At 34.4% G+C, this 13,653-nt stretch overlaps 1 protein-coding gene across 1 annotated transcript in view; it reads right to left on the bottom strand.

The window, feature by feature from the left end:
• Positions 1-13,653, bottom strand: part of LOC143388520 (transport and Golgi organization protein 1 homolog) — a 40,392-nt gene that overhangs the window by 1,955 nt on the left and 24,784 nt on the right. The window contains exons 12-28 of the mRNA XM_077108132.1: positions 12,422-12,493; positions 12,120-12,224; positions 11,355-11,477; positions 11,148-11,256; positions 10,062-10,117; positions 9,883-9,973; positions 9,573-9,711; positions 4,755-4,856; positions 3,838-3,898; positions 3,688-3,723; positions 3,545-3,612; positions 3,333-3,433; positions 3,012-3,149; positions 2,174-2,242; positions 1,994-2,070; positions 1,797-1,868; positions 231-393 (exon numbers count right to left, since the gene is read on the bottom strand). Coding sequence (XP_076964247.1) covers positions 231-393; positions 1,797-1,868; positions 1,994-2,070; positions 2,174-2,242; positions 3,012-3,149; positions 3,333-3,433; positions 3,545-3,612; positions 3,688-3,723; positions 3,838-3,898; positions 4,755-4,856; positions 9,573-9,711; positions 9,883-9,973; positions 10,062-10,117; positions 11,148-11,256; positions 11,355-11,477; positions 12,120-12,224; positions 12,422-12,493 — 1,582 coding nt within the window. The remainder of the gene's footprint in view (positions 1-230; positions 394-1,796; positions 1,869-1,993; positions 2,071-2,173; positions 2,243-3,011; positions 3,150-3,332; positions 3,434-3,544; positions 3,613-3,687; positions 3,724-3,837; positions 3,899-4,754; positions 4,857-9,572; positions 9,712-9,882; positions 9,974-10,061; positions 10,118-11,147; positions 11,257-11,354; positions 11,478-12,119; positions 12,225-12,421; positions 12,494-13,653) is intronic.

Below are 13,653 nucleotides of genomic sequence, written 5' to 3'. Positions count from 1 at the left end.
TTTCGCTATATAGCCCCTTATCCTTGTCTATGAGATAGCTATTGCCTATCTCAGTATAAGATTATGTAGTGTCCCATATATCCCAGAAAACTGGAGGAAAAGTTAAAATGTACTCAGTTGTATCCTTTCATTGTTAAGACCTGAGATAGCAACCAACTGTTTTAGCAAGCAATAGAAATGAAAGATGAATGTGATTTATAAGTCAATCACTACTGTTCAGATCATCATACCAAATGGTGGAGGAATTGGCCGAGGCCCAAAAGGCCTACCGAGCTGAAATGGCGGTCCATACCAAAAGGGAGGTGGTGGAGGCCGTCCCATTGGGGGTTCCATAGGGGGGCCCATGAAGGGTACCCCTGAGAAAGGAGGGGGCCCTTTCATAGCCATATTAACCTGCAATTTAAGATTTGAAAGCAGTTAAAAGTTTTAAAATTCCTATGTATTAAGACAAAGTACCAACACCGATAAAAGCTAAAACCCAAAACAGGCACCTGTCCAGAGAATACCATCAGTGCAACAAAACTCTACCCACCCCTCCTGTGTATTCCCACTGACAGCTTACAGAAGTTAGAAGGATTCCACAAGAGGGAGCAGTTTGTTAGTGATTATATCTGCACAGGAAAGGGAAAGGCAAGAGGACTGGCAGAGGTTATTAACAGAGGTGATTTCTGACCAGTATGTCATGCTGTATTCACTACAACCTATTTCAAAGGGAGTCCCCCCCTCCCCATCACTTCCCTTTCATCACAGTAGCTCATTACTTCCATATTAAGAATGAACAGAATAAAATGAAAAATACATTCTGTACCCATGTAATAATAGCTACTATTCAGAGTATCTTCAGTAAGTCTTTCATAATTATTCAACCTCTGAGATCTTTAAGTAGACTGTCTTGTTTTAAATAAGAGGGAACAAAAGCAAATGGATTATCATAATTTGTTGAAGGCCACACTGCATATTAAAGGGTCTCAATCCCAGGTTTGCCTCCAAGCCATGCTTTTCCCACCTCTACTCCTCTATAACAACGGGTCTTTGCTCTCTTTTAAATCTTCTACTACAAAGGGGTTTGGGGGTCTTATCTAAGCTGCCCTTAGATTGCTCCAGAGATGTATATTCCTGGAATATGTATACACTGGAACTTGAGAAGTATTTTCCAACACAATGCTATATACACAAATTAGGAAGACAAGGCTTTAATATTTACTTTCATTTACTGTACACCATTTGAGATATTGATTTATCATTTCCTATGAGTAGTGAGTTTGAAACTAAACAATTAAAAATTTATTTTATTATAGAGCTGCAGAAGACCTACCAGATATAATAGCAACACAGTTACAAGAAAATGCACTTATGTGAACAAATGAGACCATTGCTTGGGACTGGCTCAAGAGGTCATTTCAGATTATCATTGTTGCACTGAAACAGTATTTCACTTTCAGAAAATCTGATACCAATCTAATTCAAATCACTCAAAATAGGGTTTGCACAAATGGAGGAATTCTTAAATAGCATTCTTCCAAACAAAAATAAAAATGATGAATTATATAATTTATAATGAATTTACTTTGCCTTAGAACATTCAACACAAAACACCATATAAAGTTAGAGTGATAACTTTTCACATTCTGTAGTTCATTATAGTTGTACACACTTAAGCCACATTTCCAAGGAGAAAAGTAAGCTCAATATTGCATGCAGTTTAAAGCAAACAAGATCAGTGTCATGCTCTGAATATCCTTCCCAGAAATGCACAGAATAAAACCCAATTCAGTTCTCAACCTCTAAGTACTTACTCCAACTGGATGCTCAGTTAAAGAAGTAATGGTAGAAACTGAGGGGGTCTCAGGTTCTTGGGGAACAGTTTGCTTTTTAAAAAACAAATGGGATGGTACAAATAGAACACAAAGAAGGATAAAGCAAAGAGCAAGTACTGTAGGAAAGCAACATGTTCCTGCACCACCACGTGATTCACAGTAACTACAGAACTTACCTTGCCCTCATCCGTCACCTTAGCTGGAGAAGAACTTTTGGAGCTGCTGTTCATGTGAGCTGGACCACATCCTGGGTCTGTTAGAGATCAAAGAATGGATTCAGACTTATTCTAACATGAAGAGAATAAAAATCCTGCATCCACAATTACAGATTCTTTGAAATTACTTGGTCTCTTTACCAGAGGCAACGGGTTTCCCAGATGCCTCAGAAGACCATTGAGTACGAGGTAAAGGTCCATCCATTGACCCTTGGGAAAGAAAGATCAGAGCCCTTGTATGTATTTTTCAGAAGAAATAAACCACTGGTGGACAGGTCAGGGTTCAACAATAACTAGAAAGCAACATTAAAATGGGTTGCTCAGGGGCTGGGGTTGTAGCTCAGTTGCAGAGTGTTTGCCTAGCATGTGTGAGGCACTGGGTTTGATTCTCAGCACCACACCATCTACAATTAAAAATATTTTAAAAAAATGGGTTGCCCAATACATAAATCACAATTTATGAAGAGACTTAAGTAAAATAAAGAACTGCCTTGGGTTGATAGAACAGCAAATTAATACGTACTGGTCCTAAACTTTAAGCTACAGACTTGAAGTATGTGTAAGTTGGCTTTTCTTTAGTCTGTATAACCTGACTTCCAATCTTACCAAGACTACAGTCCTATTTAGAATTGGAAATAAGACTAAGTATTTCATATTGGAAATATGTATGCTACATAAAGTTTAAGGCTACTTTTATAATATGTGGAAAAGGAACACCATAGAGATTTAATTTAAAGATAAAGGTTTACACTTCACAGTGTAAAATTTAAAAGAAAAAACAATACAGGGACCTCCAGGGAAAAAAAAATGTTTTCTATTCTAGAACAGATTTTACAGAAAACATTCACTAAGATAAAGTAAGAAATTATCTTCTATATATTGTACAGGCCCAAATTCTATGTTTTCATTAGAATATTCAAAAGGGAAAAAAATCAAAACCTTGAAGCAGTTTACTATAAAGCAACATGTGAATGCTCACCAAATCCATTTCTAGGCATATCTCTTTGATTAAGAGTAGCAGAAGGAGGTCTCCCAGCTGGCTCTGCTGTCAGTGAAGGGGAACAGTCTCCACCACTCACGGGGGATGGACCAAAAGAGCCATTATGGCTCAGTGGACCTAAAGACAACAATGCCGTGTTACTACTTTAAGGCAGCCTTCTCCCTGACACCAACCCCCACACCTCCCGCTTTAGCAAATCATTCAGATTATTTCATAACCATTACACACAGAAATAAAAAGTAATTTACATACATTCTGCACCAAGAAATAAAATAGCTCCTTTTACAAAGTGCCCCCTACCTCTCCGAGGAGGATTTTGTAAATTTGGTCTCTCCGGCATTGGTTTTACAATCACAGGTTCATCTTGCCGCATTGCCATCTTTTGGGTCATTTTCAGTAGTCTTGAATATTGAGAAAGAATGGGCTGAATTATGAAACAGCAATCATAGATAATATCTAGCATAACCTTAAAACACTATAAAACATACAGTAAGATACCAAAAATCACATACTTCTGTCTCAAATTAGCAGCTTCCCTTTTCTCTTCAGCTATAGCTCTTTCTGCAGAACGAGCTTTGAGCTATTAAAGAGAAAATATTCAAATTCAGTTGCGGTAGGCTATGCAAAAATAAAGAAAAGGGGAAAAAAATCTTACCCAATTATCATGAGCTTTCTTCTCATGCATAGCAATCTGAAAAAGGCAACACATTAAAAAAATGTTTTTAGGGATTCATTATTATAGCCTATAATTGTCTGTATTAGATATCAAAGAATTCTGCAACTACAGGACAGTATTAATTACTACCTGGTTTTTAAATGAGCGCTCGGTTTTCTGTAATTCTTCTTCCATCTCTTCAATTCTCCGCCTAAGAATTACAACAATTGAATAAAATTTGAAACATTCTGACCATTTTCTCTTTATTCCATCAGCTATACTTTTAAAGACTTTTATCATACATAAGAAAAACATTTCTAAAGTTATATGAATCCAGTGTGTTCAAAACTAATACTACAGACCAGGTGCAATGCCACATGCCAGTAATCCCAATGATTGGGAAGCTGAGGCTGGAGGATCACAAGTTCGAGGTCAGTCTCAGCAATTAAGTGGGAACCTATGCAACTGAGACGCTGTCTCAAAGTGAAAAAAAGGTCTAAGGATGTAGCTTAGTAGTAAAGCACCAAAAATAAATAAATAAATAAATAAATAAAATAAAAACCTAATACTAATAACTTCTTTATCATTTAATTGCTAGAGATTCTGAATTGATAAATTATAATTTCCTTAACTGTTCATCAGTGTGTTCTCAAGTAATTCTGCTAGAAATATCTTCCTCCTTAAAACTTTTTCTTTTTTTCAAATTATATCCATAGAAGATTTCCAAGGTCTATCAAATGCCACACTTTTGTGGGTCTTGATATAACACACAGCAAACTGATTTCTTAAAGAATTACTACAACATACAAAACCCCCAGAACTGTTTGCATTGACCAAGTTCCCTATGGTCTTGCCCATTGGGTACAAGTAAATTTTTGTTAACATTTTTCATTTGTTAAGTTGAAATTTATTTTTTCTCCTGTGTGAATTGAATGTGTTCATATCCTCTCGTTATTTATACTTCCATGCTATTTTCTTCTATCTACATAATGTAAAAAAAAAAATTAAAAAGAAAGCTAACACTAATTCATGAGACATTAACACCCTCCTTTAGAAACTGAACTCACTTGTAATTTTTAACTTCCTGTACAGCGGAAACCACCTTTTCATCTGCAGCTGACAGCTGCTGCTCTTTTTCTAGTCTCTCACATTCTTCTTGACTCTGTTTCCTAAAAGAAAACCAGTTATCAAATCAAAAGTTTCTCTTTGTGAATATCACTTCCCACAATTCTATAAAATGCTTAGGCACATAAAATAGGAATTCAAACCTGCAATTTCATAAATCAAACTCTGGCAAATCACTTACATTTTCTAACTTATCCTCTTAATTCTCTACTTACCAGTAAATAAAATAAATGTGAAAACAACATGTGCCCCAAGGGCAAGTCTCCTGTGTGTAAGATAATAAAAACTCACTTTACTTCAATGTGGAAGATCAGGACTGATCAACCTAACATAATTAAACATATTAGGATAAAGCAGGGGATAATTCTTTTCTCGTTTCTGCCATGGGTAGGACACTAAGTATATCTTTGTCATGGAGGAACTCTTTTCTCAATCCAAGACTGGTACCATATAGTCAGTCAAAGAAAAAATCTTCTAGAATATATCTTTTAGCTATGCAATTAACCACAGAACATTTTTCACACTTTAGATATTTATTTCAAAAGAATTGTAAATTAAGCAAAAAGACAAATCTGAGTTTTGATAATGTCTATCAACCAGAAAAAGAAGCCAAAGTGACCCACTATCAGAGTATTATCTACTGACAAGTTTTAACTCTGATCATGAAACTCAAGATGTTCATCTACTGACACAAAGGTAGCCACATTTAATGATTTAAAAAATACTATTTTCTGCTATCTTTGTACTACTTTAGCCATATTTCCAATTCAAAAGATAATTAACTTGAAACTTAATTTTCCATAAATCAGAAGAACTACAGTAAAAAAGGATTACTGGTACCAAATAGAAAAAGGGGATAATATATTCTTATATAGCTTCTCATTTAATTCTTCAGCAAGTATTTTATGAGTGGCTATAATATACTAGTTACCTTGTAAGATGCTAAAGAATAAAAGAGCTCACTGTTTCAGGTATAAATGATGCCTAAAGGAATATAATAATTTTCCCCACTGGCTTAAGAAAGAATATGGAGAAAACTGAATCTTGAAGGACAGAGAGAATTTTGTTTCCAATTATCAAAGAGTTAGTCTGAGAGCACTAAGAACAATCAAAACATCTAAGAATATAAAATTGTGTTTGAAGGGATCCAAGCTAAAAAGTCAGTGAAGATATATGTATGTGGCCAAGATCCATTAGAAAAAGGAATCTCAGAATTACAAGTAAGGCTGGCACTTTAAGATACTTTTCTCCTATTGAAGATAACACAAAGATATGAGTCTGAACCAAGCCTTCATTAAATTCCTGGGCTTAGAGAAAAAATGAGGCTACCAATAAAGGGACCCTTAATAAAAGCCCTAGCCTTTGAGTTTAGATTAGAAAGTACTGCACACTTAAGTGATGAACAGGCAAAAAAATCCAAAAGGAACAATACTGAAAAACATTGAAAAGACAAGTCATTTTTTAATTATCTTAATTGCTGACTAAGTTTAAAGTGACAATCTTACTCAAGTAACCTCAACACTTTTCTATAAGAAGATAACTTCGTCTTAGTCCTCAAATTTCATCTATAATTATCACAACAATGTTGGCCAATCAAAACTGACCAGGCACTCCATAAGACAAAATTCTGTGAGAAAAAATCCCACAGAAAAGGAAACCAGCTAATGGGGTTATCCGCACATGTTTTAAAATCACTGTGCTTTATATAGTCAAAAAAGTAAAGTCAAGATTATGAATTTCAGGGCTGGGAATATAGTTTAGTTGGTAGAGTGCTGCCTTGCATGCACAAGGCTCTGGGGTTCAAACCCCAGCACCACAAAAGAGGAAAAAAAAGATTATGAATTTTGTCAAAGGATTAGAAACTATAAAACAAAGAAATAGTTGGGTGTGGTGACCTACCTACAGTCGAAGATACTCAGGAGGCAGAGGCAGAATTATGAGATTAAAGACATCTTGGAAAGCAGTAAGACCCTAGTCCCTTATGAGAAAGAGCAAGGAGTCTGGGGAGGTAGCTCAATAGTAGAGCACATGGCTCAAGGTCCTGGGTTTGAGCTGTAGTACTGAAATAGGACTGGGGTTGTGGCTCAGTGGTGAAGCACAGGCCCCACATGTGTGGGGCACTGGGATCAGTCCTCAACACCACATAAAATAAATAAAATATTGTGTCGGGCTGGGGATGTGGCTCAAGCGGTAGCGTGCTTGCCTGGCATGCGTGCGGCCCCGGGTTCAATCCTCAGCACCCCATGCAAACAAAGATGTTGTGTCTGCCAAAAACTAAAAAATAAATATTAAAATTCTTTCTCTCTCTCTTAAAAAATCCTATAAACAATAAAATATTGTGTCCATCTACAACTAAAATAATATTTTAAACCCTGAATTTTTTAAAATCCTAAACTCAATGAATGATTTTAACAGCAGATTTGGGAAGTGAAATAAATCCTAGAGCTTTTAACATAGGTCAGAAGAAAATATCCAGAAGAAGTAAATCCAGAATGTAGGAGGCAGGGGAAATCAAATTCTAATATACATTATTATAATCAGAAGAGAGAATGAGGTAAAATCAACATTTAGAAAAAGACTCGAAAATTCAAGAAGTGTTTAATGGTCCCAAGCAACATAACTGCAAGAGGAAAAGTGGGTGGGGTGGGGAAAACTACACCTAGGCACTTCCCAATACAACTGTTAAAAAAGAGAAAGGACTACAGAAACTAGAAGAGGGATAAGACCAAACAACAATGATAATGGACTCCTTAAAAAAAAATTTAAAACAGATGGTAATTAATTGGATATTTTTAAATTGCTAAAACTAAGTAACAGTCAAAATTCAGTAGCCAAAAGAAAGATCCTTTAAAAATGGAAACTGGTTTTAACTCTAATCATGAAGTTCATGTCAACCTAATACAGATTATAAAGGTAGCAATATTTAGTGAGTAAAATACTATTCTCTGTTTATCCTTGTATTACCTTTGATACACTAATCAAATCTATCATTAAAGGACAATGTTCAAATAGAATGAAAATAATTTCAAATAAGAAACCAACAGTGTAGAATGCAGAACTACAGAAACTTTAAATATGTGTATAAATTGAATGAATGTCTTGTGGAGTTCACAGTATATGAAGTACTAACATACAATGCCACAACAGTTATCTGATTCAGGAGCTACTTAAAGCCCATAAAAAAAAATAATAAACCTATTAATCTATGTCAGGTTTTTATTAAATCCAGAATATATACCATGGCCTTTAAATTATGAGAAGATGAATAAAATTATAATTATATAATTATAATTCCATTATAATTTATGATTACATCAAGCTTATACAGGGGATGAGGAAAATAATTAAAAATATTTAAAATATTAAAAAGATACAAGGAAGAAAAAAAGAACAGGTCATCAAATAGAAAGCAAATTCTTCATAAACCACACGCACATATTGACATGGACAGACTTATATTTTAGAAAGTCCACTCAAGCGGCTATAGAGAAAACTACTAAGAATTTGAAATAAGTTATATACAAATATAAAAAATGTAGAATGAAGACAGATGATCTAGGTTAGAAACAGAAAAGATGACACAGGCATGAACTAACATAGTACCTGGGGATCAGTAAAAAGAGTAAAAACCACAGATGATGACTGAATGAATTTTGGAGGAGTTGAGAAAAATAGTGCTACAATTTAACTGCATTACAAAAAAATTAATTGCCATTTAGGTCATTCAGATTACTAGTAGGGACAGAGAAAACAAGTGTTCTTTTAAAAAAAAAAAGTGATAAAATGAGAAATGTTTCTTTGAAACAGGCCAGGAATTTAGAACTGGCCTGAACAAAAATTTGAGATTCTAAAAAGGTCGATTGGAGATCACAGAATTTTAGAAAAGTTAATGGAAAGGTTTCAATATTTAAAGCATTAATTAGGCAACAGAAGTCAAAATACCTAAAAATAGTTAGGTCTGTAAGAAGGTCTGTCTTTGCTTTACAAGATATATATATATATATATATATATATATATATATATATATATATATATATATATGAGTAAAATCAGGTGCAAACAAATAAAATCTGACACAACCTATTTTTAGAGAATCCAAGTATTTTTGTGGATTAAAAACTTCAAATGAACTTTCAAAAAATAACTAGCTCCACACTAAGAAGATTAATATATAAATATATTCTACAAACAAGTACTTCTGTAATCATAACTCCTAAGGTCCTTGCCACTGTTCAATTTTGTGTGAACATCTGAGATATTCAAGTCCAAAACTTGTATCATCAATAAGTAAATATTATCCCTTTTTGAAGTTTTTATTCTACTAAAACATGTCATTCCAAATCACTCAGTATTTTTAAAGGTCCAGAGTTAGAGATACAAGTTCAAAACATTAGAATTACATAACTGATCACAATGAAAGGTAATTAAAATAAATAGGGAGATCATAGAAAGGGTCTAGAACTTTGAGAGGTATTTCCACATCAGTGACTGTTAATACCATTTTACCACTTCCTGCCTTCATATGAATTTGACAATTGATTACGATGTCCTCACAGCCTTAGTTTATGGTTCCAACTACCTCAGGACTCTTAAGACTGACAATGGAAAGAAAAATGCAACTTATAGGAAACAAACACAAAGGAAAAAAGACAAATCTCTACTTATTACAACTAGAAGAAATTGTAAATAATCTTAAGAAAACATAAAATTATCTATTAGTTCACACAGTGATAACAATAACAAACAATGAAAATCTTACTTTTGTAGTGCCATCTCATTTTTCTGGTAGAGTTCATTTAAAATCTCCACTTTCTGCCTTAGAGTTTTGCATTCCTCTTCCAGTCCAACTTTAGAAGACTGTAGTGAATTGCAGTCACCTTCTAATTTCTTTATTTGGTCTGTAAAGGATAAAACAGCTTATCTCTATATGTGTACAAGGACTTAAGAACTTGTTTGAGGGAGTAGTGCCAAGAAAAGTAAGAAGCATGAAAGCAAGAAGCCATTCTTTATCTTTCCAATAAAATTTTAAGTCTTTCCAACATGGCAATTTCTTCTCAAAAAGAACCCACCTTTTAGATTACATTTTGTGGGCATCGAGGCTCTTAGCATAAGTTGTAAAAGTTTTAGATCCTCTTCAACTACTGATATTGTAGTTTGTGTCTAAAAATTGCAGAAAAGAGAGGTATTCTTAAAAGTGAGGCACAGGAAGAATTCACAGGCACTATGGGACTCTTACAAAGAACTATACCCGAGAGACATCCATCATCTGCTTAATTTGATCTTTGATCTTCTCGTTCCGATCACCTAAAAAACAAAAGACTTTTGCTTTTTCTTTCCTTACTTTTAACTCTATATTCTCCTAACTTCCCCAAACTAAATAATGATTGTGTTCAAACACCAGAAGAAAAAAAAATCAATTAAATAACTAAACTGATTAGACTAATGACTTTTAAGAGAATTGCAAGCTTAGATTTAAAAAAAGAGAGAGAGAGGTGAATTTCAGGCTGGGGTTGTGGCTCAGTGGTAGAGTGCTCACCTAGCATGTGTGAGGCACTGAGTTTGATCCTCAGCATAAAAATAAATAAAAGTACTGTCTGTCTTAAAAACAAAACAAAAAAAGGTGAATTTCTAGTTTGCACAACTAAAATGTTATCTATGCTATTCTTGTAAGATAAAAGCTTTTCTTCTCTCTCAGATCTATCTTCACCTGGGCAAGTAAGTGTCTTATTTAGAAAGATTCAATCCTCTATTTTCTCCCTGAATCTACTACCAGGTGTGGTTTGAAATACTTGCTATGTAAGCAATATCCAACTTGGGAGAAAACATCTGGAAATATTTTCCTCATCAGTAAACACTGTTACACTCCCTCTCTCTAGCTTTCTGATAGTCTCTAGACTCTGTTCTCACAGCCTTAGTTTATGGTTCCAACTACCTCTGGACTCTTAAGACTGACTGTGGACCTTAAAACCACAGAGCCATAGAGATGATGAGTATCAAAATCAACTATCATCTGCATAAGAAATAAATTTCTCTTACTGTACAATGTTCAATACTCTAAGTATTGTACAGGATGTGACTATTGTAGCTGCAGTGTACTTACTAGTTTTCAATGGGATAGAAAAGGTCAGTGTTCTTCACATGCCTATTGCTACATTATACCCCAGCAACCCACCTCTGCCAATGCAACAGACATATCTATAGATCCAGTGATATGTGTCTACAACCCTGAAGCTTAAGAAGAAAATCAGCTAGCTGAAAAGTGGCATCTGTATAAATACTTAATTAAAGACAGGAAAGCAAAAAAAGGATTCAACCTCCCTGAGACTGATCTTACCTGCTACCTCTCCGTTGGTTAATTCATCTGACTCATCTTCTCTATTTTGATCCTCAGATTCAGATTCACATTGTAACCGATTCAACTGTGTGATATAATTAGTCAAAGTCTAGAAAAGAAGCAAAAGGTTGGAAGACTCTCGATTTTAATTCAGAAAATTTCAGGAGAAATCATGAGATGAAACATGTATTTGGAGTATAAACTTACATTAATAGTATCATCTTTGTGATTAAGAAATACAAGTAAATCTTTCTGGGACTTCTCAAATGATTTGATGTGTTCACTGAGCTCAGCGTGTGATGTACACCAGTCTTTGACTTCCTGCTGCAACTGAAAAGTCAAAACACATGAATTCCTGTGGGTTAGGGAGGGGTTTCTGCACTGGATACATCAGGACTACAAGACTTAGACAAAGAAATAGAGAACCATACTCCTCGGTGGCCTGCCTCAATGGAGGGGGTTGAGACCTTGGTTAAGGAAGAGGGCAGAGTGGCCCCAACTCTCACAGCTGCAGTAAGAACATCAGAGTTCTCAGGAAGTTGACCCTGTTTATTGCATTCCCCAGAAAATTGCTGCCAATTCAAATAATTTACCTCCAGCAGGAATGGCTGGGCATATATGACTGTCTCCTAAATTTAGACTCCTTATCATGTAATCTTCCCTTGGCCAGTAAATCAGTAACTACTCAAAAGAGGATCATAAAATACTTAATTTTCTGGTTTAAAAAGTTTCTTTGAGGCTATGCAAGTTAATAACTGATTGACATTTGATAAGAAAAGCAATAATCCAAAAATCCAAAACAGATGGAGAACATATACATGCACTCAATTTAGGGAGCATGTTTAAACTTTGCATATCTAGAAAAGGTCCTACATGAATATTCCTTACCTCAGAAACAGATCCAAGAAAGATACAAGATAATGATATTCACTTCTCTAGTTTACATTATGTATGACATCAAATTTTCTTTACCTGCTCTTTCGTCGTCTTAAGTATGGTATTTTCTTTCTGAAGCTGACAGCATTCCAACTTCACCTTCTCTTCACGAAGCTTAGCTTCATTAAAGACAATTTGAAGCTAATGCAAAACACTAGAGTTAGTGAATTAATTCCAAAGAAAAAACAAAGTTATACTTTCCCAAACCAGACATCATATAGTTCTCATTTTTTGCACATTTTAGCACACTTCAAATTTTTGGTCCGCAACAAAACTAAGATATAGTATTAATATCCCATTATGCCAACTATCCCATTAGCAAGAGTTGGCAGCTTTACCTCTGAAAATTCAGAAGTATTCACTGAAATGACATCTTCAAGCTTCTCTATAGATTTCTTTTTTTCAATTATCTGCCAGGTGAAAACAGAACACAAAATATGCATTAGGATTTCAGTAGAAATAGTGATATGTGTGTGTGTGTGTGTGTGTGCGTGTGTGCGTGTGTGTACACACATATATATACTAAAAAAGATAAACACAACAAAATATTTGTCAAGCCATCCCATTACATTTCAGTAATGCAGGGGATCCAGCTTTGGACTAAGCAAAAAATCAAGAACTGAAAGAGATGAGGGAAAATGAAGTCATAAATATTTCATGGCATCCACAACCTTACTGTTTATGAGATAACCAGAAAAAGAGGTCAAAGTATAGAAAATCATAATGCAATAATAAAATGTTTTAAAGCATAGAAAATTAATTAATTACTGTTTTAAATAAATCAGTTCAAATTAGTAATTTTTTTTTCTAGTGATAGAGAAAAAAAATTTCCCAAGATCATTTTTAAAATTTTCTTATCTGAAGTAAAAAATGATAAAATTTAAGGGAGAATAGACTAATCTCACATACAGAAGAATTCCCAAAAATTTATAAAGATATTCGCTCCTTAAGGAAGTGGACATAACTCCCCAATCTTTGTTTGCAATGCCTGGGATTGAATCCTGGGCCTCATGCATGCTAGGCAAGTGCTCTACCATGAGCTGCATCCTGAGCTCGTAACTCTTCATACTTTAACTGTGGGCTGTGCATGGTAACTTCCAAAGAATATAATATGAAAAGGATTGGAAAGAATTTTTACAGTGACGAAATCTGATAAATACTACCTCAGCTAGGTGATCAAGCTTACTTGGGGGTAGGATATTTCAGAACATACTCTCTACTATCTTTTGCAACTTTTATGTAATTACAGAAACTTATAGAAATTGAAAATGAAATATGTAAGTAAAATTTTTTTAAGTACAGAAAATTGATTAATTCATTACTCTTTCAAGTAAAAAGTAAACAAATACTGTTCAATTGGACAATAGTTTTTTAGTTGATCTGCATGTTTCCAAGGGCAGAGCAAAGCAATATGAAAATTATCCAAGGTTGAGAATAAAAATATTTCCTAGGCCCATAAAAATAATTTGTTGTATCAGTACTTAAAAGTTCCACAAAATGGGCACAGATGTGGGTTCAACTTCCTTGACTCCTAATCTTACTTTAGTTAACAGCTAGACTAAGTTCAACT

The sequence above is a fragment of the Callospermophilus lateralis genome, unplaced genomic scaffold (assembly GCF_048772815.1).
Source record: "Callospermophilus lateralis isolate mCalLat2 unplaced genomic scaffold, mCalLat2.hap1 Scaffold_161, whole genome shotgun sequence".
Lineage (NCBI taxonomy): Eukaryota > Metazoa > Chordata > Mammalia > Rodentia > Sciuridae > Callospermophilus > Callospermophilus lateralis.
The sequence above is the reverse complement of the archived record's forward strand: the minus strand, read 5'-3'. Positions and strand labels throughout refer to the sequence as shown.